Source organism: Serinus canaria, chromosome 3 (assembly GCF_022539315.1).
Source record: "Serinus canaria isolate serCan28SL12 chromosome 3, serCan2020, whole genome shotgun sequence".
Taxonomy (NCBI): domain Eukaryota; kingdom Metazoa; phylum Chordata; class Aves; order Passeriformes; family Fringillidae; genus Serinus; species Serinus canaria.
In genome coordinates, this window is record NC_066316.1 from 8,645,943 (window position 1) to 8,672,350 (window position 26,408).

The following is a 26,408-nucleotide window of genomic DNA, read 5'->3' on the forward strand; positions in this document are numbered from 1 at the left end:
CAGCCTTGTTCAGTTTATATCCAGTAACACTTGGAGCAGGAAGGGAGAGGAGGCAAAGGCAGAAGGGAGAGTTGGTTTCCTTGGAGCTCACAGCTACAGTGGTCTCACTGTGATTCTGTGGTGACAGATGAGATCCTTCTCCCCACAGTTCAAGATCATGACCTTCTAGAAGATTTCTGAGTTTCTAGACAGTTCTTAGCCATGACCCCTCTCTCCCATGGACCTCATACTGCCATGATGCTGGAGGCTGCTGCTTTCCCAGATAGGGCAGGTGCCTTATCCTCTTGTTGGGCTCTTTTTTTTTTCCTGTCTAACTGTTTAGTCTATTGTACTTGGAGTAATCATTCCTCAGCTCTCAAGGCTTAGCTTCTATCACAACCAGTGACTGAGCATCAGTCTGTGAGTTGGTTTTGGTGCTTTTGTTTTCTACTTGTGCTCGCATTTCCAAGGCCTTTGCCGGCATTCCAGGCTGAAACTGAACTTCACAACAGGCGACACCCAGGTGCAAGGGCTGGTCACAGAGGACATTCTCATAACAAAAGGGTAGATAACAAGTGTGGAAGGCCAGGACAGGGGCCTGACACAGTTAGATAAGGCCTGTTACTAGCAATGCCAGTTCTGCTCTTACTGAGCCACTGAGCAAAGTATTGACAATCAGATCCCCCTGAAAGCAATATACAGAATTATGTGAGAATTTCAGAATACCTTTGTCTGTAGGGAATTCTGTCAGGTAATCCCAGATAGCATCTCCCAGCTAAGTTATTTTCTAGCTGTCATATTTTGTGAGATTTAAACAGTTTCCCAGAAGGATCAAGTTTCTGAAAAAAAAAAAAAAAAAAAAAAAAAAAAAAGTAAAAATACTTCAGCATGAGTCCTGGCCTCTGCAAAGCCCTTCAAGTATCTCTTCATCCCTCAGATATTGGAATGGACTTGGAACCTCCTCTGTCTCTCAGTGGACTATTCTGCTGCTCTGCTATGATTGTTGGGGTGTCCTGTATAGGTCCAGGAGTTGGACTTGATGATCCTGATGGGTCCCTTCCAACTCAGCATATTCTGTGATTCTATGAGTCTAAAACTGCCTTGTGAAGAAGGCTGCTGTTTGCTCTGGGTGCCAAACTTTCTGAGCAAAGACTCTCTGAGAATGGATGCTGTGCATCCTTCAGTCCCTGTGCTGCAGAGGAGATGCTGAGATTCTGCCATTCAGCCAGCAAGCTTGGAGCTTACTGCATCTATGAGTGATGGCCTGCAAACTGAACACCCAAACTCACCAACCATTGGCAGGACTTGGTGTATAATTACTGTGACTGCCTTCTGAGGGAAGCTGTTTCTTTGCTACTGCCTGCAGGGGAAGCCAACAGTGTGAAACTTAGCTTGAGCAATTTCTGGATCATTCAAGTAAAATATAATTCTGACATTTAGGTTATTAATTTAACCCCAGAGGCACTTGTGAAGGGAAAATAAAATCACTACATTATTTCTCTCTGTACAATTATTCACAGACCTATTGTAGTCACAGCAGCAGCAGCAGCCATCAGTCTGTAGCTCAATTGTCAGTCAAGCTGTGTAGATGTCAGCCAGGTTGGGTGAAAGTTCGATGCTCTGCCCTCATAACCTCTTTTGGTTGGCACTTGTGTGGAGGAGCAGGACTGGCAGCTTTGAAAGGTTGTCTTCTCAGCCTGGTGACCATGGAAAGCCATGGTGATGCATCTGAGCACCAGAGAATTTTGCTGGAGACCAAATTCAACACAGACCGAGCACAAATGTGTGCCCAGGCTGGTGTCGGGTTAGTCAGAGCACATAACAATAGATTTATACCTGAGCCAGAACAATATCTGCTGGGACAAAGGACTCTCAGTATTTTAAAAGCTTTAACTTTCAAGTTACATCAGCTCATGTTACTGGCTTAACTCTCTCCTTCTTTTTCCTTTCCTTTTCATTTTGTGCTTCCCAGGCTTTGCACAAAAGTCCCGTATTTTATGCTGCACACAGAAAACAGCTTGATCTCTGCCAAGGATTGGTGGGTAAGGAAACTCCTTTGTACAAATAACTAAGTATTCTTACACAAGATAACATTTTGCATGGAAGTTTGAATGTATAAAACTTGGCATGGAGATAGAAGATATCCATCTCCTCTCTGCACTTGGCACGGTGTGGATGAAGCATTCATTTACTGGCATAGGCTCAGTAAATAAGCTGGCAGGCTTCGAGGTGGGATTTGAGGCATGAGAGGTCTCTGCACAAGCTGAGATCACCACTATGTGTTGTTTCTGTCCATGCTAATAGGAAGTGTTCCTGTGCTCTTTCTGGTCTGTGGTGTTGCTGCTTGACAATGGAACAGAGACCACAGAAGAGCTTTATATTTGTAGCTAATGCTCAGTGTGAGTGTGTTCTCTTCTCAGCCTTGCTGTTAGAAAAATAATTTTATGCCTGTGTTGTCTAAAATAAAAGACTATATTGCCATCTGAAAAACAGGTAGAGGTGGGACTACATTAGTTTTTAAGTGCTTTATGTTCTTATAACCAAAGTTTGCTAAGTACAGTCTTGCATGTGAGATCCACTGGAAAATATTTTCCTTTCTGAAAAGCTAATGTTTTCAAAGAAAAACTGAAAAGTTTTTTTTTAATAGTGTGCCTTCATAGAGAACAGAAAAAAACCCCCATGCAATGTCAGTAAAACACAGATTGTTTCCATTGACAGTTATTGCTTGCTAAATTTCTTATTTAACCAAAGAGTACCCAAATGAAAAGATCATGAGAGAGCAATTATAATCCAGTCACGGTTTGGTTAAGTAAAGAACATGTCTGGATCATCTAATTTTGTGTGTATGATTTGTTATAACTTTAAAGACATCAGCACAACAGCTCTTCTGCTAGGATCTTGGTGGTGTTGCTGAACTTGGCTGAGAGCTCTCACTTTTCAGCCAACTGCATGTGTCCGTTTGTCTTGGCGCAGAGAACTGCTGGTTCCTGGCGGCCCTGGAAGCCCTGACATTCCACCAGGACATCTTGGCTGCAGTTGTGCCACAAAACCAGAGCTTTGAGAGGAAATATGCGGGCATTTTCCACTTCCGGGTACAGCTGCTCCCCCAGATTGCAGGGGCTCCTCAGATATCCTCTGCTATGTTTTGTGTCACACCCTTAGATAATTTGTATGTGGTTCCCTTTGGCCAGGGGCAAGTGGCCAGAGGGTATCCCAGGCTGGAGAGGAGCCCATCACCCCTCCCACAAAGTAGCACAGGCAGTGAATCAACTGCAAGCCGCTGAGGAAACACCTCTGCTTGGCTGCTCTCTTCAGCTGTGTCCTACCCATATTTTAATGCAAACAAAACCCTTTTTCAAGGATGGCAACAGTCAGCAGGACCTGAGCACATCAGCTCCAATCTTCTACCCCTTTGCCCACCTCTTGGTACAACTGTGCTACCTTGCAGTTAGGAATTCCTTCCCCAGAAGTCCACCTGTGGCTGACTTCCCTGCTGACTCGTTTTACACCTGCTAGATGCTTTGTTTACTCCTCTGGCTGGGTGGGGCTGAGGAACTGGCTCTGTGGGTGAGTCAGCACATCCCCCTGACCCACAGCAGCCTGCTCTGTACCCACAGCTAGGCTATCTTGCCTTTCCTGTTGTTTTAAGGGGAGGTCCCTTCCAAGGGAAACATCAGCTCATTCCTTTCCCCTGACAGTTCTGGCACTTCGGGGAATGGGTTGACGTGGTGGTTGATGATCTCCTGCCGGTGAATGAGGCCGGGGAGCTGCTCTTTGTTTCCTCAGTCTATAAGAACGTGTTTTGGGGAGCCCTTCTGGAGAAGGCATATGCTAAGTAAGTGACTCATTTCAAGTTATGCAAATACTCTCTCTAAAATATGTTGGTTGGTGCCTACGCAGTTTGTTCTTGTTTATAAATGCATCTCCTAGGCCTTGCTACATTTGGAATGTAGTAGATGGCTCTCATCTATCTATTATTACACATAAAAGCTGCCGTTGCAGTAGCTGTTATCAAACCAGGCCTTTGAGTTTAAATCCAAGGGTTTAGGTGAGAAAACAGCTCTGTTGTGGGGGGCTGTCCTCTGAGTGTTATCATTGTTTGCAGTGTCTTGGCTGATGCCTTCCTTGTAAATATCACAGAGGAGTGGAACACCATAGATAGAAATTTTCAAATGTGAATGATTTCCAAAGCCTCCTTTAATGTATTATCATTGTGAGAAGCCTCCAAGGATTTTCATTTTGGAGGTCTGCTGAAGCACTGCCCTTTGTTTTGGCAGATTTTTTTGCTCTCAGGTCCTCAAAGCTGAGGCATGTTGCAAGTCATATGACATGGTGATAGCAGTGGCTTCCCTCCAGGGTGTTTTGCCTACAGTGGTAGTGTCAGCACAAAGAAGAAACTAGCAAGGCCTAACTGATGGAGTTTTTTAATATTTGGCTGAAATAATCTTTGCAGAGCAGGGAAAAATGCTCTAGTTAACACTGAGAGAAAGATCACACAAAGATGAGAAAGTTCAGTTATTTTCATTTGGTGTTAGTGTTAGAATGAAAAGACTGGGCCAAATTGCACTGGAGTGATAAAGAAAATCAGATTAGAGACTGAGCTCTCAGGACAGTGTCTCTCAAGGCACTATGTCTTAGATACAGCTCAGAGCCTGGTGATAAATTCAGGCAACATTCTCTGAGGCAGAGTTATCAAAGAATTGTGATGGGCATGTTCTTGTTACAGTGCAGTCAGGGATGACAGTGAAGAGTCCCTTTCAGACTATGGCCAATCTTGGAGGCAATTTTGTAGATTCTCCTCTTCCCAAATGCCAAAAATTCCCTTAAAATGAAACATGAGTTACAGCCTTCCTTTTGCTTTTTGCACGCCTTTTTTTTTTAATATTTTCATTGGCAACCTGTTCTCAACCTGTCATCTGTGATGATAACCCAAAGAATATATTGATGTCTTTTTTTGCTAGACTCTATGGCTCCTATGAAGATCTGCAGATTGGACAAGTTTCAGAAGCCTTGGTGGATTTCACAGGGGGTGTCAATACAAGGATCAAGCTTGCAGAAGCTCCTCCTGATCTGTGGGATATACTTACAAGAGCCACCTACAGCAGATCTCTCATGGGCTGTCAGACACACTTAGGGGTGAGTCTTGGGGTGACATCAAATGACTTTACAGCTAAAAACCTTTCCAGGTCCCTTTCTCTCTGCTCAGCTGGTCATTGTGACTCAAAATGTATCAAATCTGCCCTATGTGGCTTTCTGTAGAAGTCGCATTCTTTACGTTAAACTTTGCTCATGGATTGATTCCATGATGCTCTCAGCTCCCTTTTGTTATGTTTAGGAACTGGTTTATCTATCAAAGAAATTCTATTAAATAGGGACCTACTGCATTTTCCCATTTTTGTTAAATAAACTTTGCATTTTTAGAGATGATGCAGTGAGGTACAGATGCCTATGGAATAAAGTTATAGCTGAAGACTCACAGTTTAGGAAGGGCCATTAACAATCAACCTTCCAATTCTAAGCATACTGAAAAATCTGACTCTTAGGAGGTTCCATTTATTTATTTATTTTCAGTTCTCCTGTTACTTTGAAAGTCATTGTTTACACAGGTACAGGTCTCTGGTATTGGTATAAGTCTACTGTATGAGTAGAAATAGAATAAAAGTTTTCTTTTCCTTCTGTTTCTCTTTCTTGTACACAGACAACAAAGGTCCTGAAGAATGGGCTTGTTGCTGGCCATGCCTACACAGTAACTGGTATTAGAAAGGTAAGACCAGCCCAAATGTCCTGGGCCCAGGTTAATTTGGATATTAGCAAGTTTTATTGCATTCAAGCATTGATCAAAGCAACTATAATATCTCCTCCCCAAATCTCTTTTCTTAGTCTAAGGCTTCAAGAGACTGTGGGCTTTGTTAAGAGTCACATTTTAAGTGTGTCCATTTTAGTTTGGAGGTCTCTATGTAAAGGACTTAGTGTATTTCTAAGGGTGGGAATGATTCATAGGGCTCTGCTGACCCCATCACCTAGAAATGCATCTCAGCTGTTAAGAATGAAGGGACTGGCCTCTGGGGCTGCTGGGAGGATGTGCTGAAACTTGGGGATGTGCTTTTTACTTGGGGTAGAAAGTCTTCTTCTGAAGCTAGTGGAGAGGCCATATAGAATTAAGGATATAAAGGCCAAAATATGAAAAACTGCAGATAGAAATGTGAGTCAGGGGTGTGGAGTAAGGGAACTGACTTGTGGTCCTGTGCACACAGTGCAGAGGGACCCCACTCATCTACAGAAGTACTGTTGGAGTCCCCTTAGGATATTTGTCTAGAGGTAATGGACTTGAAATAATACAAAGAGTAGGAGCTTCTTCCTCCTGAATTGGTGGATGACTGTCTTGTCCAGCCTCAAGAGGAGGTTGACAAGGATGGCAAAGACTGTGTGGGGCTTTGGACATTTTGGTGAAAGCATGTTCAGTGCCTGTAGCAAGAGATACTAGGAAGGGCAGGAGAGATGACCTGCATGAGGCACATCTGTGTCTCCCATAGGAGGAGCAGGAGGAGTTTGTGTGGAGTTTTTCAACAATGTGTCTGTCAGTCTGGCTCTTCTGATGAGATGAAAAGCCAGGCAACCTTAAGGGACTGACCAAGCATGTGGAAACAGTGTGAAGTCAGCTGTTCTGCAGTGTGCTATAAGCAAAGCCCCTAACTGGCCTCTCCTCCCACCATGGCATCCCAGTTCAGGAGGCATTACTCTGTGTGGTCACCCATGGGGGCTGCATTGTGCTGTGCCATTGCACTGGGGTAGCACTTGGTTTTCACACGAGTACAAAATGAGCAGATGTTGGAAAGGAAGAGGAATTTACAGTCAAGCCTTTGGATTAGGAATCTGTCATGTCTCTGGTTTCAGTTTAGAATTTAGGATAAAGCACCTTAATCTCTTTGTTGCTGGCATTTAGAGTTGCATGTTCAAAGATTTTTATCATCATACTTGCTGGCATCTATGAGAACAAACAAAATTGTTGTTAGTATCTGACATAGAACAATGATGTAAACCAGATGAGAACTGCTGAGACCTTGGTAAGCACAATGTTACTGTTTTCTGCAGGTGACCTGTCAATATGGACCAGAAAACCTAGTGAGACTGAGAAATCCATGGGGAAAAATTGAGTGGAAAGGAGACTGGAGTGACAGGTGAGTTTACAAAAGGAAAGGTGTGACACTGAGCAAAGGAAAGGTTTCTTGGAGGAAAGATGCTGCCATCTTCAGGCATGAATTAATGTTGAGGGCAGCAGTAAGGTAATGCTTGCACAGACCTTCTGTTGACAAAGCAATGACTCCATAGATTTATATGCTCCAACAGACAGTGCTGCTGTAGCTGCCCTCACTTCACACATGCAGCCTCAACTAGATCAGTTCTACTTCTCCTTTCACTAATGCCAGAGGAAACATAATATGAGCATGAGACTTTGACCACCTTGCTGTGATGTGGAGAGCATGCAAAGGGACAGATAGCTGTGCAGGAGGCTCTAAAAAAACCCCATGTTTCAGGACACAGTTGTTTATCATGGGAGGGCCCAGGAAAAATCTTCCACGGGCTGCAAGGTGTTAAAATTGGATAACTAGGAAGGAGTTCTATCTCCTGGCTGCTCGGGTAAATACAGTTGGGCATAAGATCAGAGGAGGTAGTGAGGTAAATGGGCTCCATAGTTGCATCTACCTGATTTTTTTTTTTTAACTGGGACCCATGAAAGACAGTGGTTGCATTCTAGACCATGGGCAACTGTGAACTTGTGTCCTGTTCCTCTTTGAAGTGGAGCATGTTTCTTGCTTCCAAGCTTCACTTCATTCCCTGCACAGGCTGTTTGCTGAGGCTCAGGGCATAGAAAGGAGGGAAGAGTAGAGAGGTCATTGGGAATGTGAATGGCTTTCACCTTGTCTGCAGAGCAGTAACTTCTCTGATGCATGTCTGTCACATAATGACAACACACCAGCTGTTCTGTTGAAGAGCATAATGAGCAACATACTGCAGGCCTGCCTTTGAAATGACTCCCAGCTGCCTCTTGTGCTGTCCTAGTCATTCATTCATTATGCCAAACACTCTTCCTATTATGTCTCCTTTAACAGAAAATTAACCAACAAAGCAGGTCTAGATTTTTATATTTGAAGTACTTGGAAGCTGTGTGTTCAAGTGAAGGGAGTGGCTGATGGAAATGGAACATTTCTGGCTTCTACTGTAGAAAACTGGACCCATTTAACTACATCTCATGGGACCCAGGGTGGTTGTGGAGAGTCTCATGGGGCTGAAGGTGTAGTGGGGATAAGCATGGAGATATGTAAAAACAGGGATTTGGCCTCTTTTTGTAGAGGAAGGTTATGTCCTCTGCCTTGAATTTGTGGCCACATTTGGTTAGTCACCTCATGGTTTTCCCCCCTTAGCTCTTACAAGTGGGAGCTGCTGAGCCCAAAGGAGAAGATTTTACTGAGGAAAAAGAAGGATGATGGAGAATTCTGGTAATGGCACAGTCTTGCTTCTCCTCTCTCTGCCAGCAGCCCTGGAGCTCAAGTAGCACATTTCCACTTAGGCCAAGGCATAGGTGATGAGCTTTAGAGCAGCCAGTGCTCCTCTCAGCTTGATGCTGTGAGAAGCAGTGGCTGTGCTGACATGGAATGCACTGTTCTTCAGTGCAGGAGTGAGGGAGAAGCAGGGCATTGCTAGGTCACCTGGGGCTGCTGGAGATAAAGGGCAGCCTCAATAGCTTTTGTCCTGCCTTTATTTTTTCTTGAACATTGCTTCAGGAAGCTCTTCTTTGCGTGTTTGTCTGCGGTTTCTCCACAGCTTTTACCACGAGGTGGCAATGTTGCCGCCCCTGTAATTTCATTGCACTCCCTTTACTGACGAGATTATTTCATTCTCTGTGTCTGCTGTCCTTTGCTGAAGTTTTAGTCGTGCATTAGCTACTCCTAGAGGCTGCTGTGGAAGCAGACGCTCTCTTCTTTACTGCCTAATAAAATATGAGCATTACCATATGTAACACAGAATGGTGTGGCTTCGAAGTTCCCCGCTCCCTTTCCTTTCCGTTTTATGAGCCATATGGACTAAACTAAACTGCTGACAAGATGTCTCTTGGCACTCTTTTCCCAGGATGTCTCTGCAAGATTTTAGGATTCATTTTGTAGATCTGGTGATCTGTAAATTAACTCCAGACCTGATGAGCCAGGAAGATGGCAAAAAGTGGATGTACTCCTTGAAGAGTGGGAGATGGGTTAAAGGAAGTACAGCAGGAGGAAGTCTGGAATTCTCTAACGGTGAGGGGTGCTCTTTTGGATAACTCTGACTTTTGGATGCTCTGCTGACTCAGTTACCAGCTCCTTATAACCTCTTAACACAAAATTGATGACAGAAACATACATTTGCTGTTTATGCCTCCACACAGACATCAGAAGTAAGCAGCTGAAGGACTTTGAAAGGCTTCTGCTATCACAGAAGCCTCACTGCTTGCAAACATAGGGCAGTGGGCTGATTATTGCATGAAATAAGCTTTAGGATCCCAGGATCAATTGCCAGCACTGATCTGCTCTAGGGCATTAAACTTGTGTGTTAAAATTTGCACCCTCAGCACCTCCAGGCAGTGTGTTTTAAGTAAAGTGAATAAAATAGTCAGAGGCTCAGCTCTTGTGGAAGCAGAGCAGGTGGAGTCTAAAGTCAGCTAGCCTAGGTGAGAGAGGAACAGTGGATACATTTGTAAACAAAATGAGCTCTTAGTTGCGTGTAAGCAGAAGTGTAGTTCCTTGTTCGTGGGTCTTTCTCCTGTCTTAGATAGTAGTTGCACTGCTAAACTTGTAAACTGCACCTTAAAATCAAATTCCTGTGGGGTCTGGAGATCCAGACAACCTGTGACCTATTCAGTCCAGTGCCAGGCATCATGTGGGAGGCTGGCAATCAATTTTGTGATGGAAAATGACATCAAAATGTTTTTCTTGTTTTGCTTAGGCAACTTTTGGATGAACCCTCAGTACTGGCTGAATGTGTTGCCAGCTGAAGACAGTCAGAAAAGCCCAAGTACATGCAGTGTGGTTATATCCCTCATGCAGAAACACAGCTCCAAACACCGGAACCGCGCCCCTCACCTTTTCATTGGATTTTTACTCTATAAGGTGCAAAGAATTGCTTTGTTTTTCTTGCTCTCACCAAACAGGAGAACTTCCAGCCCCTGTAGATTGCAGTGCTCTGCAGGCCAAGAGTTTTTGTTGTGTGCAGGGTGATCTCTGCTCTTTCCTCCTGCCTGTGCCCAGTCTCCTCACACATCAGGGCCAGGCTCCCTCGGGCTCTGTGCCCTGCTTGCTGCCTCTCCAGCATGCTGTGTGTCACCCTGCAGAGCAGTGAGAAGTGCCTTTTGCTTCAAAGCACATTGGGATTTATTTTGCTGCCTCTGAGGGTACATGCAATAGCTGGAAGAGGGTGCCAGGAGTCCCCTTACTTTGGGGTAGGAAGAGCTCTGCCCTCAGGTTATTTCCAACCATGGTAAAATTGTGCCCAAAAAGTGTTCCTAGTATGATGTGGCAGCTGCTCATGTGTGCATGCTGCTAGCTCCCCATGTGCCCAGAGGTGAGTGGATATCACTAGGACTGAGAGTTTCCTACCTTCAATTCTCTGCTTGTCTGAGTACCTTGAGGGCCACTCTTCTCCCTTGAACAGAGCCACAGGTCTTGTTGCTGCTATAAACTTGCACAGTTATGGAGAGGAGACTGTGGGGAAGGGGTTTTGGGTGGAGAGACTGAGGTTTCTGAAGGCAAAAACTCCATATAGATGTTTGTAGCTGCTCTGCTTCCCAGGAATGACTTGGCTGTGTTTGGTGAGGCACAGAGGTCCTGACTGACAGATGCTGTTTCTTTTCTTCCTGCAGGTGGGCCTACAGGTGAGTCCCTTGTCACCACTGCTGGCTGTTGTCTGGGGGACCTGGCTGGCACAGCTGTTAAGACAATGCTGAATGTGGTGTGTTTGCCTTTGTTCCTTGGCTGACAGTGAGTGCTGGAATTGGAATTCAGTGAGGCACCCCAGCAAGGCACTACTAATGCAGAACCATGCTCTGACTCTACTGAAAAGCAGCCATATCTGGAGAGCTCATTGGCCTTGAGACTGGGCATTAAGCTTCTGTCCTGGATCCTCAAAGGTTTTAGAAGTAGCATCAACCTTTACCTGATGAGCATTCCAGCCCTGCTGCAGCTGTGGGGTGGTGCCCTAATTCTTGGCTGTGTTCTGGGAGTCAGAGCTGCCTTTCTGCTGCCTTCCAGTCTTGGCATGAGGTGGGAAAAGAGCCCGTGCCCCATGCAAGTCAAAGATCTCCTGGGGAGCTCAGGTTCCTGGCTGGCTGATGGTACAGGTGTTTTCATCTTTTTCAGGTCAGCTGCCTTTCCAGCATTTTCTTTATCCAAGAGCCTTTGGGACCTGAAAAAGGGCCCTGGAACTTAAATCCTGATTAAGTCCCAATTTTGGCCCTGACCTCAGAGGGATATTTAAAACAAGATTTAGCTCATATTGTCTTTAAAGGGCATATCTTCCACTCTGTTACTCCTCAAATGAGAGTAAACCTCTTAAATGAGTACTTGGGCTGGCAAAGAACTAGTTTGGGTACATTATATGGGCAGCACAATTGTGCTCCTAGTTACTGTAGACCCAGCATGGTAACCATGAGGTAAGATGCCACTTCTTCCTGACTTAAATATCTTGGGCACTATCAGGGTTACCTTCAAGGTAAAATTTCTGGCAGAGGGGGTCTGTGTGTGGCCTTAGCACAGTGCTCTGCCACACCTGAGTGGGAATGGTGGCAGCCAGGACTTCAATTTCAGGTTTGTAGTGGTTGCCAAGATCAATACGGAGAGATGGCAAGCTGAGAGCATCTGAGGTATTGGAACTGCTGTCAACAGAGTATTGACTGGAATATAAAAACTTTGAATTTAACATAAGGGGCATGAGGAGGAGTAACCCTGAACCCTTCATAAGAAAGATTGCCCTATTAGTAAGAAAAATACTGGCTAAGGAAGAGGAATAGCATCTCTGCAGGAGGCTACAGAGTAAAATGGCTAAATGTTTTGAGGAACAGCCAAGATCAGAAGGTGACAGTAGTTTTAGCTAGCAGGATTATTTATTGGGCTTGTGTACTGGGCACTCAGTGGCATTAAAATTAGTTTCATGTTGCCTAGATCAACACTTTATCCATCATCCTGTGGCAGAAAAGGTCCTGCAGAGCAAAGAGTGCCAGACAGAGCAAGGACACTTGCATGAAGTCAGGATGAGGGCTTAGGTTGCTCATACAGTCTGCTCAGATCACAGGTGTTCTAAAAAATCCTCTGCTACCAGATCCCTTGTGCAAAGGACAAGTTGGGGACAAAATACATGGTCCCTGTGGGAAAAAAAAAGGTGTTCTGGCTAGTGAAGGGCAGTCTCTAGAGCAGTTCCTGCCTGCAGTCATTTTAGCCCATATGGCAAAGACTTTTGCAGAAGCCACATTGACAGGAAGAGCTCCTTGTCCCCAGTTCTTGCTGCTGTTCCTTACAAGTAGTGTGAGTTTTTTTGTAAGTTGCAGGAAGGCCATTCTTTTGCCATATTAGTATTGGGCAAGTTTGGCATTCACATTCTCTGAAAAAATCACCTCGCCCAGGAGTTTCTCCTGGGAAGCTGAGAGGCCTCAGAGAAAAAGGAAAATATTTCTATCTCATTTGCTTCTCCTGTGTTGTGCTCATGTGGAATGTGTTTGGAGATTGTTTACCCACAGGTGATTGTTTCACTGGATTCTGGTGTGAGTTGTTTTGACTCTTTGGCCAATTGGGGGCAGGTTGTGTCGGGGCTCTGGAAAGAGTTTATTATTATCTCTTTAGCATTCAATAAGTATCTTTCCTGTATTCTTTAGTATAGTATAGTATTCTTTAATATAATGTAGTTTAATAATGAAATAAATTAGCCTTCTGAGAACATTGAGTCAGATGCATCATTCCTGCCTTCGTTGGGGTATTCCCTGTGAATACAATAGGCAGGAGTGCTGCATAGTGAGAACCACCATGTCCTGGGAAGAGACTGAGTCCTTTGAGCTCTGTTCCTTGCTTGTGCTGTAAAACAGGCTGAGATGTGAAGGCAGGCTGGCTGTGTCCTGCCCGTGAATCCTCCATGCCTTTTGTCCACGTGTTCAGCTGTGGCAGAACACGAATCTCTTACCTTTCTTCCCTGAGCAGTACCAGGAGAGCACCAGAAAGCTGCCCCCAGGTTTCTTCACCCGACATCAGCCTGTGAACAAGCACCAGGTTTTCCTTGATGAGCGGGAAGTGACTCATGACTTCCATCTGGAGCCTTGTGTCTATGTCATTGTCCCATCCACTCTGGAGCCTCAGCAGGAGTCTGAGTTCATCCTGCGGGTCTTCTCCAGGAAGCACGTCCTTCGGTGAGATGCTGCTGCCCCTCTGCCAGCTCCTCATTCCCTGGGAAAGTCTGGTCTTTCTACTCTAATGGGGCCAGCAAAACTTAACTCTGCAAAAAGCAGCACAGTCTGTTTCAGAGAAGCTGGCTCTGGATTTCTGCTGGCATAGGATCGTTGGTTTTGGCCTTATCCTTTCAAAAAAGGCTGAGATAGGCCCACACAATCCTTGCAGCATGCACATGATTGAGACTGTGAGAAGGATAAGAGCTCTTTAGCTTTTTAGCTCCATTAGTTTGCCAGAGCTCCCTGCTGGCAATGCTAGGATGGTTGCTAGTACAGAAATGGGTGCTTTGGATACTTCAAATGCCAGCAGTTTTTGGGGTCCTGTATGGATATGAGGCCTTACCTTACTGCAGCTGTAACACCAGAGAGTAAAACACACAGCAAGAGCAGGCTGGGGCCCTATATGGGGAAGAGGAATGACACCTGTGGTGACACACACAACTCTGAGATCTGTCCTTAATGTGTCTGCTTTTTTACATCTCCAGGGAAATGGGTGGGAACACGAGCTTCACCCTCTCTAAGGTGAGTGGGTGTGAGGGGAGTGGGGGGTCTGTGGTTCAATCTACAGCTCTGAATGTTGGGTTTTTACTGTTGCTCTGTCCTAGAGGAGAGGCTGAGTGACAGTGTTAATGCTTGTGTTCTAGCACTTGAAAGCACAGCTTGGGTTTACAGACAGAATCCTTTGGACCAAGGGGACAGATGCAGTCAAATGTGGGGGACAGGCAAGACTTTAGACAGCTTAGTTGCCCTTTTTGCAAACATCTTTTAATGATATTTTGCTTGCTCTAAAGTCTTTCCTGTTCATGGCTTTTTGGAGACTCATGGTCCATTCTTGCACTTCTCCCCATCATTTTCAGGCTTTAGACATTTTGAAGACATTATGGGACCTTAGCTCTACCACTCCCATGCAATGGCCTAAAGGTTATTTTCAAAAGAACTGGTCTCAGTGGCACTGCATGCACATCTGCAGCTTGTGCTAAGAAATTTATGGCAGAGTCTGTTCCCCTGGCATAACCAGGGCCTTTCCTGCTTTCATCTCCTCTGTTGGGCTGTATAAAGGAGAACAGAGACCCTTCTCTCTTCTTGGCACAGAGTGAGCCCTTTGCTTTGCTCAGCTTGGGGTGGGGTGAGAGGAATGTTTCTCCCCACTAAATGTTATCTGAGTATTTCTCTCCAAGAAACAGCAGTTTTGTGGTGTAGGGAGGTGTCTTAGCAGTGGGCTGTATTAGTGATGTAACACTGATTGCAGTGGTGGGAAGAGGGTGGAAGGGGCAGGGAATGGAATGCTGTGCTGGTAAAGCATCTTCAATTATTTGGTTGACAATATTTTTCTTCTGCAAGTTAATGATTTTTTTTGATGCCTTAAAGGAAATTGTTGATAGGTATGAAGGCAAGATTTGGGAGGATTTCTTCACAAAGCATTTTGAACAGGTAAGTGCTTGCTTGAGTAAACTCCTCCAGAGCTATTATGTAGCTCTGTGAAAGTAAAAGCATGTGGATGTTCAAGGGAGGTCTCTGGATGTGTGGGGAGCAGAGAGGGGCTATGGAGAGGAGGTTGGACCCTGTGTGCAGTGATGACTCCAGGCAGCAAATTTGCCTGTGAAGCTTAGCAATGTGATAGCATTGAGACAGGCACACTTTTCTGCACAACAGGGTGTCAGTACCTGGAACTTAAGGTGAGTGTGACAGTATCAGGAGGCTCAAAAGACATTAGGAAATTGATGGGCACAAAGTCCACAAACAAATGCCAAAGGACTGAGCAGGGATATATACCCTGTATGATCACTTTTCCAACAGGGAAACAGCAGAATGGACTACAGAAGCTGACCAGGCTCACATGCTCTCCTTAAACATTAATTCCTGTTGCCTGTACTGGGGACAAAGTGATGGCCTGTGTGGCTCCATCCTATCCTTTGGGGCATTCATTGGGGAAAGCTGTCTATTAGAGAACACCCTGAAATATTGAACCTTGTCTCACACATAATTCATCACAGTTGGATGGCAACTAACCTACTTTGAGATGTGAAATGGATAGTGGGTGTCCCATCATCTTTTCCCCCTAATTTTCCTTTGAAAAATATGATCCTTGCTGTGAAAGATTCTTTTTAGTGATTTCTCTGGCCTGATTTGGGATGGAGCTGACCATCAGGGATCCCACTGACTGTGGTGAGGGATGTAAGTGTTTCACCTTTCAGAAAAGGTCACTGCATTTATTTAGCATCATCCCTGTATTTGGCGAACACAATTTCACAAAAACAAATTTGCACTTTTAATAGGAATATTTTGAAGGAAGCTGTTACTAAAAACAAGGAATGCTTTCACTTTTTGCCCCTTGTTTAAGATTTTGAGAATGATGTGGCTTTGATGTGCTAGAAATTGCCACATACTGTGAGGTGCTGGTCCTTTGCTGTCAGGATGTCCAAGTACACACAGAGGCACCTACTGCCATTTCTGAAGGCTTTACCCTGGCATCTCTCAATGATCTGAAAGCAGGCTTTTATTTTTGAAGAGTGACATTTAAAAAAAAATCCTCCAAACGATTGTCACAGCTTCTAAAAGATTTATAAACTTTAGTATGGCAAGGGGGAGTCTTTGCTTTGAAAAGTTTGGGGAGAAGTATTCCAAAGTTTCCTTTTTTTTTGTTTTTTGTTTGCTTGTAAATGATAAAAGGGGAATGTTTGAAGCAGATCTCTTGACAGTGTGCTTGATGGGACAGATGGCACCAGGGCTGAAAGGCCTGCATCCTCACTCAGTGGAAATCTGCACTTCTGCACTGATCTGTGTGGAGCCCTGAGACCTTAGCCCAGAGCACACTGCAGCTCCTGCAGGCTCAGAATCTTGTCATATTCAAAGGGAGTCTTTTCTATCGATTTTCACAGTGGCTGGAGTGGGGCCAGAAAAGCAGAGAATGAAGATGGGGCATGCTGGGAAAACAAAAGAGGGAGAAAAGTGATTTAATACTTAGAAAAAAAAAGCTAAAATTCTCTTCCATATCACAGAATCCTGAAATAAATGCTGTTCAGCTCCAGAGGATCTTGAATAATATATCTTGGAGAAGTAAGTGCTGAGAAATAATGTTTCTGTAAAATAAGCTCTCTCAGAGAAAGGCCTCAGCTCTTGTATCTATTTCTTGAATTCTGGGAAGAGAAGCTGGCTTCAATCTGACTGAACTGACTCTTCTGATGCCGTGTTAGATTTCTAGAGCAAAAGGATTTGCTGGGGTGTGAATCAATATGGCAGAAATGTTATAAGCAGAGCTAATCTAGTTTGAATTTCAACAACTGAAATAATGAGGGAGGAGAGCAAGCATGGATGCAGATTCTTAATTTGGCCTCCAAACCCAGCTTGACCTCAGCTTTGATTCTGAAACTGTATCTCATTTCAGCCTGTGCCACTGCCTCAGTCTCAGCAGCACCAAGCTAGAAGATGTGGAAATCCTGGTCTGTAGGAGTTGGTGTGGTGGAGGAGGGTCTTGCCTTTCCTTTCGCGTGCCTGGTCCATGCTGCTGTTGCTATTTACTCTTCCCTGCTGTGCATGCATAGGGCTGCCCCATGCTCTGTGTTTGGGGCACAGGATGAGGTACAGGTGGCCTCTGGAACCTGTGCCTGTGAGAGCCAGGTGAGCCCTGAGCTTGTCTCTCTGAGGTGTGGCATCACTCTGCTGGGGGCAGCCCAAAGCACTCCACAGGTTTTTAATTTGGACCTTGGGAACAGATAACACTACCTGGGCAGAAGTGAGGCATTGCAGTGGCTGTTCTCTCTGGACAATGACAATGAAATTACAGATATAATGATGAGTCCAGATTTTTTTCCTAGTTTTTTAACTGGTAACAATTAATATGCAACATAGAAAATGCTCCATCCAGCCATTACAGGCAACAAAGAAGATAATCAAATGAGTGATGTGATGCCTTTTTCACTTAAACTGAATTTGATATTACTCTCTTTTCTGCAAAAGGGGGCAAGGATAGTTCTTCTGTCTTTGTAAACTGACCCACCAGGCACTGTCTTATCTGTGAGAAAACAATATTGAACAAGTAGTCTTTACTTTTAATAAATTATTGATTTTAAGAATTATTTTCAAATCTTTACAGTACTTGGTTCATATTTACTAAGCAGGGCTATTACAATATTAAAATTATTAAAGCATTTTGACTTCCTGCAGAGAAGGGATTGGTGAGTTATGATTCTGTCCCTTACTCAGGAAGGTGCAGACCAACTGTAATCATGATTTGCGATGAGATTAGAGCAAATTTCTGTTATTCTTTGTTAGTTATATATGAACCAGGAATGCTAAGCTTTGAGACAGCATCATGTTTTCAGCAGTGCCTGTACTTTTAATTATATTAACAGAGCTGGCAGCGTGTCTGTGAAAGAGAGGGGAGAGAGAGATGCTTAGTACAAGGGTTTCAATTAATCTGCAGTGCTGTTCCCCAAAGCTCTTCAGGTCAAGTGACTTTGCTCAAGGTCATGCAGTAAATTCTGTTTGGGATTAGAGCTTTGGATGTCCTTTTCCTTCCATTTTCTCTAATAGCTGGAGATAGTGTACCATATTTCATTCCATATTACATGCCTGCAGGGAGCTCATATTGGATTTTCTGAGACTAGTAGAATCCATCCTGTTGCCTCATATTTTTATCATCATAAATGATACATCTTCTCAAGTGGGTGTAAAGTTTCACAAAGGCTTTGGGGCCTGAGCCCTCTCAAGTAAGGGGGGATTTTGTGAGTCCATTTTTCTGAGAGATGTCCAATGACTCCCCAAACCAATTTTTTTTCCTCTCCAGATTTCCAGAGTTTTCGCCTGAATTTCAGTCTGGATTCCTGCCAGGGTATCTTGGCACTCCTGGATGTATCCTTGTCATGAGTGGTACTTCTGACTCATATAATACTTTACCAGAGCATTATTTCTTAGGCCAGACTGGGTGTTACTGTGATTTCTTTACCACCAGGACATGGCCCTGCTTATTGAACTTCTCACCCTCCATAATAACAGTTCAGCTGTGACAGAATGGAGCTGCTTTGGGAAAGGGTTGATTCCTGCTGCTTCTAAAATCAGCATCCAGGTTTCCTTTGACTTTAGTGGGATGAGGATCAAGTCTATAAATAGGCACGTGGGCTAAGAAATCATTATCCTCATATTATAATTGCGTGGATGTTAGAGTGGCTGCAAGTTTTTGGATTGTCTGGGTTTTTGGTTTGGCTTTTTTTTTTCCTTTTTTCATTTTTTAATATGTGTAATGGGTGCTTTCTAATGTTTGAGATGTTTTGACCTTAATGCTCCCACTAAGCTGAATGCCACTGGCACACTGAGTATCCAGGAATTCAGAGTCCTGTGGAAGAGGCTGCTTTTCTATTTGGTATGACAGCAATTTCTATGCTGCCTTTCAATATCTCCCTGCTCACAATCCCTTTGGTGTCACCTGCTGGGTTTTGGGTGGCTTGGTTTGTTTAAAAGTACTTCCTCACCCCACAGGAAGTTTTCCAGAAGAGAGACACCAAGAGATCAGGAAAGCTTGACCTTGTAGAACTGCATGCAGCTGTACAGGAGACAGGTGAGCCCACAGCATATTTTGGCAGGTCTCATCTTCTTGCTCATGAAAGCTGAAGAAAAAGCACAGGGCTGGGAAACATCTTTATTACTGTGTGTAGAGCTCAGGAGGAGTGGAAAACCTTATAGTTTGCATGGCCTTGGCTATGTCTGCTTCCTTCTTTAGCTGGGTCAACACGTCTGAAAATTATTTTGCCATGGGATGGGCTGCCCACTCTTTTCTCAGTGTGGTCTCACACTGAGAGTTGTCTGAAGCAGAAGTGTCTGCCTATTTCAGATCCAATTTTAAAATCCCTTCCTGTGTGCTGCTAATTGAATTTTAAAAGATTTTGTGGGGTTGTGGGGATGCAGGAGGCCAGATCTAGCTCCTATTAAATTGCTGCCTCTGCTGAAAACGACAGCTCAGGGACCAAAACTGGAAGTGTGGGACTTGCACCGAGGCTGTATTGTTGCTTGACTTCACTAATGCAGTGTCTGAGGCTTGATCTAGAAATGGAAGATGATCCATATGGGTCCAAATACCGGACTGAGCTCTGCTGCTATTACTGGGCGTTGTGTGGGGGCTGGAGCTCAGTCTTGTAGCTTCCTTTGCATGTTTACACCTTAAATATCATTCCTCTTTTTGGTGCATGTTCACCCAGTTCATCTGAGTCAGTGAAAGCACAGTGAGAAACCCAGGCAGACCTCTGCTAAAGCAGACTAAAATCCCAGGCCATGAATAGAAAATGCTTTTGTTCCTTGCAAAAGCTGCTGCTGCTTGACATTGGGACTGATGCTTTCAGTATGAGCTTCCTGTGGATTTTCTTTTTCATCTTCTTTCCTACCCTCTTGGGAATATTGCTCTTAAACCCAGCTGCTACTATTACCCTCACATCCCATGAGCAAAAGAGGCCTATTTGTATTTTATTTCAACTCTGGAAGGACTGTAAGTATAGGGGAGCAGACCTGAACCCTTTTAAATTTGGAGAGATTTGTGTAGAGATCTCATTTGGGCTGGCTAATATTTGATTATCTTAGGCCAGGCTTGAAAAACAAGGCTGTTGGAGAAGGGATGAAAACCACTCACTTGTGCCATTTCATTCTGTGTTCCTTTCCCCCCCCCATTTTATGCAGGCATTTCACTCAGCAATGAAGTCTGTAATTTGATGGCAATCAGATATGGTGACCCTGACTTACAGATCAGTTTTGAGAGTTTTGTTTGCTTCATGCTTCGAGTGGAGATCATGGGAGGTGAGGCTGGTGTTCTGTGTCTGGCCAGGCAAGCTGGGCTGCCAGCTGAGCCATGGCCCCGCTGATGCTGTTCCCACTGGCATTGGCAAGTGGGAAAATTGCAGGACTGGATTTCTGAATAAAGCAAGAGTAATCAGTTTAAAGCAAGGGACAGATACAGAGGAAGCTGAGCTCTCTCTACCTCCCCATCAATCCCTTCCTACAGACATCCAAGCTGTACATATCAGAGTGATTAAGCTCTCTGCACATTTGCACCAGCCTTCTGTAGGAAGAGGTAGGCAAATTACGGACAAAATCTACTTGTTTTCCATGAAGAAGACAACCTTGAAATACACCTTTTCCAGGAAGAAGAAAGCTTTGAAGTATGTCTTTGGTGGACTGCTGTTTGCTGATAAGATAGCTGATAGTCAGACCACGCTGCAGACACTCAGCACATGTCTCATAACAGTAGTGGGTAAGGTTGGGAGCACCAGCACTTTGGGGTTTTACAGATGGATGGGCAGACAGTAACATGCCTGACTTTATTCAGCTGCTCCCAGTGTTCCAGCCTTCAGGGATCTCCCAGGGACAGAATAGAGAAGCTCTGCACTTGAGAATAGCCTACAAGCTCTGCCTTTGGGGTTTTTCCTGAGACAGTGCCTTGGCTGTGGTGATCTCTTGGCTGTCAAGTTAATGCTCCTCATTTGCTTCTTTTGCAGAGGCCTTTCGCAACTTAACCCAGGATGGCAAAGGGATTTACCTCCGGGAATCTGAGGTAAAGCTCAGCCCCTGACTGCAGCTGCAGGCCCCTTTGCTGCATGTGGCACTGCATGGTTTATTCTGTAGCCTTAGAAAAGGTATCTTTAACTGACCAGGGCAGGTTACAAACAGCAAGGAGGCTTGGGCTTCTAAGTCTTCTACTTTATTATGGCTTCTATTTCTTCTGGAGGCAGAATATCTTCAGTGCCCCATAGTTCAGTCTAGGTGTGAATATGGCAGAGCTTTCACAGGGATGGATTATTTCAACCCCCTTTCCATATTATTTTCAGTGGATGATGATGACACTTTATTCCTGAAGCAATGCTGTAGAGGAGAAGACAACCAGACCTGTACCAGGATGAGGAAGGCTGCCTTGTTCCAACTTTTTACTTCATATGAAAAGTCTTCCTCGAGCAGACTTAACATGATAACCACAGACTTGGTGAACTGAAATTTTACGAATTAATGTATTTATTTTGAGTCCTATTTCACTTCAGACAACCCTACTGAGGAGAGACCCTTGGATGCCAATTACCACAAGTGCACAGTGTGACATGACACCCTGGAGCATGGTGGCTGAGTTTTTGGGGCTCAACTACTTCATGCTGATGTAATGCTGCTGTTATAGGCACACAGTGTGGCAGTGCCCAGAGGCTGTGCTTGGTGGTGGGGCTCTTGAGTCCGGGAGGGAAAAGGTCCTGTCCTGAGTAACTTGTCACCTGATAGAGGGATCACAGTTCTGTAGCTGCTGGGCCCATGATAGAGAGCTAGAATCTGTAGGCTTCTGAGAAAGAAGGGGTGGAGACTCACAGAATGAGTGAACACTCTTCCCTGGCCCTGACTTGGAAAGGTGATTTGCGAGCATTCAAACCGTCTCTTTTGCTTTTATCAGTTAACAAAGCCCTATTGAAGTGGCCCTAATCTGATTTGACCAAGTGATGAGCTGAGCCTCCAGCTGTTTGTTGTATGTTGATTGTGTTTTTATTTCAGAAAGGCAGTGAGTTTTCTCTGCAGATTGATAAGTACAGTACAGTGAAGAGGGAACTGATCCCATATTAAGAGACTGGCTGGGAATTAATGTTCTCAGTAGGGTGATAAAGGAGCTGTCTGATAAAATATTTGGATATTTATTTTCTATAGGGTGAGCATAGAAAATATGTGTGTGTGTACTTCTAAAGGATGCAGGTAAATGTAGGCTGTAGCTAATTAAATAGTACAACCAAGGTGTGTGGCTGTGAGCAGTGTCAGAGAGCATGGTGTAAGTGGGACTATTCACATCAAAATCCATGAGAGATACTTGATGCATCTGTCTGTAGGATCCTTTTCCACTTTCTTACCATTCATTTATTTGGGCTGGAAATTTCCACGCTAAGTGACTGTTACAGGTTGCTGCTTTGATTTTTTTTTTCTTTTTTTTCCTTTTTTTTCATTCCTGTAGACAGCTCAATAGAGGCTCTTTACAGTGCACAGCCTAGTCTGAGTCTGGGTGCTAAATGGAACAGAGCTCCAATGGGAATGAACATATAATGAAAGATCACACTCTAATACCTTTGTAGGAAGGAGTTATATTAAGCTTGCATAGGCAGCCTTCCCTCTGGCTTTTGGTGACTTTTTAGGTGCTTAATCTCATAAATATTGTTTCAGAGTGCATGTGATATTCAGGAATGAGGTGGACTGTGGATAAGAAAGTAAACTTGGGCATGATTGAGCTCAGGGATGTACTTACCACTGCACTGAGGCTTGAGCAATAGCATAAGCATATTTATAGAGGAACTCCTTTGCATATAAGTGTTCCCAGTCAGGAGGCATTAAGCAGTAAAAACAACAGCATGCACTTTATTCTCCAGAACAGTCTGTTTCTAAGCAATATAATTTTCATCCTGTTTTTATGAGAAAACTGTTAGAACCAGATAAATAGATGGCTGTGTTGGTACTTGTTTATTACAGATGATATATCTATCATCTATTGGGAGCGACCTGCTGTGGACTCACAGGGCTCAGTCTGTGGAGCAGAGCAGGTTGGAGAGAGCAGGGACACCCAGGGTCCCTGGAGCAGCCAAGGGCTCTGTGTCCCACTGGGCTCCCAAAGAGGCTCCGTGTCCCGCCGGGCTCCATCAGCAGCTCCCCTCTCAATGCACGGCTCTGTTTCTTTTTGTGACTAGCAGCTGAACATGATGGTGCAAACTAAATTAGCCTGATTTAATTTGCACTCAACTCAGCAGGGGATGTTATAAACACTGATTTACTGTGTGCAGGAGCAGCGTTGGAAGAACCAAAAGCATTGGTTGAGGGAGCATAGGTCCTGCTTTTCTCAGCGTGTTTTGGAAAGGATGGTCCCTGTCACCCGTGGGAGTGTCCAGGGGGATCTGTGTGAGTGCAGAGTGTTCACAGCAGGCTCTGTTGGACATGATGGGAGGGAAATATCTCAGTCCCAACTGGGCTTGTTGCACATTTAGGGCTGGGAGTGTGCTGGACGTAGCTCCACCACAGGCTGTGTGCAAAACTGGTGCAGGACACCCAGTTTCAAGTTGCAGTTCATTTTAATGTTGTACACATTGTTTTTTCTATCAGATTTTGTACTTATTCACTTCACACCTCTTTAATGCAGAGCGATGTAATTGCAGGGAGATTATTTTGCTATTGATTACTTGATCCAGGAAAGAAACAGAATTCATCCATGCCATGAATCACTAAGCATTTGCAGCAATAAACTTTATTGAGCCATGTGACTTGCTGTTACAGAATTGTAAAGAACCCTTTACTGGAATGATTATACCAAACCATGTACAATTCAAACTGAATTATCTGGCTCACAATAAAATGTTTTTGGCAAGGGCACCTACTCGGACACTGTGAAGCTTTTATATTGCTAACAGAATAATGTTTTCTGGGCAATTCTGAAGATATATTACTCCTCATTTACAATGTGCATTGTGAAAAAAATTATCTGAAATGCTGCTGAAGGATGCAGTCGTTTGTAACCACAGCATTTACAGGGATGCTGAGCTTTGCAGTGGGTGGTATTGCTCTAGCAGAAATGAAAGAAAAGTGGGACTATGGCTTGAGACTAGTATTGCTAATAAAAGTCCTTTTTGAAAAAGGCAGGTGCAAGAATAGCAAATAATGTCTGGAGTGGGAAGAGGAGATGGATGGTGAGGTATATTGTAGCAATAAGGCTGAGATGAAATTGAAACGAACTAATCAACCCTTTGCAAATAAAGTCTTCAGCTAGAGCTTATTGCTGCAAATACACACACCTGAAGTATTTCATGTATGCTGGATATAGCTGGTGTGCATGTTGAGGGTGCAGTTGGGGTACAGCAGATACCAGTCAGCCTCACTGCTCACATGCATTCTGCATGATCAGGGCTTCTGTCTAGATGGCAACAGGACAGGCTCTGCTCTCAAGCCTAACAGGACTCCAAAAGATCTGACTTACAGGAATGACAAGCAGAGCTGGAGAGGTCGTGGCTACAGTGAAAAGCTGTGGCAGTTTTAGGCAAAAGGGGGAAGAGCTGTCCTCTGGGGACAAGTAACTACAAGGCAAATCACCCCAAGATCATGGGCTCTTGCCCTTAGGCAGCTAGGGATGACCACCCTAGAGATACCAAGCTGGCCCAGGTTTGAGATAGGCAGAAATACTCAGTCTGTGAGTTTCTTTCTGGGTAATCCATTAAATGCTGTTGGGACACTGCCGTGTCATTCTCTGTCTGAGGTCACACCTTGCCTTTTACCCATTTTACAGTGGGGCCACAGGACTTCTGCCTTACCTAAAAGCACATGGCAATCCTTTGCTAAGAGGTATTCTCTTCATGCAAATGGCTACTGCACTATCAAAGCTGTCCAAGCTGTGTCAGCAGGCTTTGATCACACCACAAGATGCTCTGTGTGGAATGAATAATGTTGCTTTGGTTTTGATTATTAAGCAGTACGTGTAATCCTAACTCCATGACTCACAAATGGACCTCTGAAGGGCAAGTTGTCATTGGACTGGCACCATAAAAATGAGAAGTTTTGAAGCTTTTGGAAGGAAAAGCCCGTTTCCAGGGGCAGATGGTGCCTGAAAACTGTCTACTGAGCAGAGTGGGTGCAAAGTGTCCCACGAGTGCAGACCTTTGTACGGAGCAGTGATGGGATGAAGAGACAACATGGGGACGTGGAGTCAAAGCCGCTGCTAAATCCAAGTGTCCACCAGTCCTCAGTGACCCCCTCTCCAGTTCTACAACCCCACCAGGAGACTCAATTCTGACAATGGGATTTCAACATTTGCAAACCTTAAGTCTTCTTTTATTTCCTCTGTGAGCTGTTCAGGCCAATGTTTCATGGAAGGTTGTGGAGCCTTTTCTCCTAAAGTTAGTCCTGCTAGACTCTGGTTGAATGCAAACCTGTGCTGCAGTGTGGAAGAGGGTGAAAAGCTGGAGTGTGATACAGAGGAATGATGTTTTCATCATTATTCAGAAAATTGAAGGGCAAAATTCTCCTTTGTTAATATTTGCAGTGCCAAGGGGAGAAATACCAGGTCCCCTGGCTGCTAGCTGCTATGTGACACAAGAGCAGGACTTGCTATTTACATAGGAAATAAGTACTTCTGCAGTTCCCCGTGGGAGTGATCTGTATTCAGCCTGGGGCTCTGTTAAGAGATAAGATTTGACCCGACCTCAGCCTCCTGAGGTCCTCCTCCCTTTGCACACCCCAGCATGACTGCTCTGTAATCCTCCTACTGCTGGGAACTGGATTTTTCCCATAAACAGCACTTCATTCTTGTTGGCATCCAGGAGCTCAAATTGTGACCCCATCCCCAAGGTTTGGGGCTCGGCAAGAAGCCAGTGATCTCTGAGTAGTTCTTTTGCACCTCTCTCTGCACATACACACCCACATATTCCTGTGAACCTCATGTCACCTTCCTTAAAAACTGTTGCAATGCTGTGGTGAAAACGAAGACAAAAAAAAAATTTTTTTTCCCCTTCCCTGCTCAGGGAGCAGCTCCTAGCAGAATGAAATGCTAACGAGTGCCTTTGCCTTTCCTTCCTGCTGTGTCTTACACTGAATTAGACCTGAAAAGCAGTATCACCAAGCTTGAAGTTCAATTTATCAGTGCAGTCAGGATTGATTTGTTACACTACCTATTCTGGGGAAATGAATGTCTCCATCGCGCTCCCTTCCAGTGCAGGCAGACCTTTGTTTTGCTCACATCAGCCATGTAATGTAGGAAGCTGACATTCCACAGATAAAGGAAAAAACCTACAAAATCCTGACTAATTCTACCCAGCCTGGCAGTGCCAGAGAGTGATGCTACTTGTGAAGGACACACTTGGCATTGTGGTGGCTGCAGATACGAGGCAGAAGTGCTCTCTACCTGGGCTTATCTGCTACTTTTTTGTTACTGAGTAAGTGTTTAATGCCATAAGTGTCCTAGAAAATTATTCTTGGATGAATAACATGTCCCCATTAT

General features: G+C 44.4%; 1 protein-coding gene across 1 annotated transcript; it reads left to right on the top strand.

Moving 5' to 3' along the window:
• The first annotated feature begins 201 nt into the window (after window positions 1-201).
• CAPN14 (calpain 14) lies at window positions 202-23,785 on the top strand. Its single transcript, XM_050972885.1, has 19 exons — window positions 202-271; window positions 2,953-3,071; window positions 3,678-3,814; window positions 4,941-5,115; window positions 5,678-5,743; window positions 7,072-7,157; window positions 8,403-8,477; window positions 9,109-9,272; window positions 9,958-10,133; window positions 13,194-13,399; window positions 13,924-13,960; window positions 14,807-14,869; window positions 16,438-16,495; window positions 18,225-18,289; window positions 18,729-18,797; window positions 18,914-18,992; window positions 20,102-20,218; window positions 20,917-20,972; window positions 21,247-23,785. The coding sequence occupies exons 1-19, from the start codon at window positions 202-204 to the stop codon at window positions 21,271-21,273; spliced, it is 1,845 nt and encodes a 614-aa protein (XP_050828842.1). The 3' UTR covers window positions 21,274-23,785.
• Window positions 23,786-26,408: the final 2,623 nt, after the last annotated feature.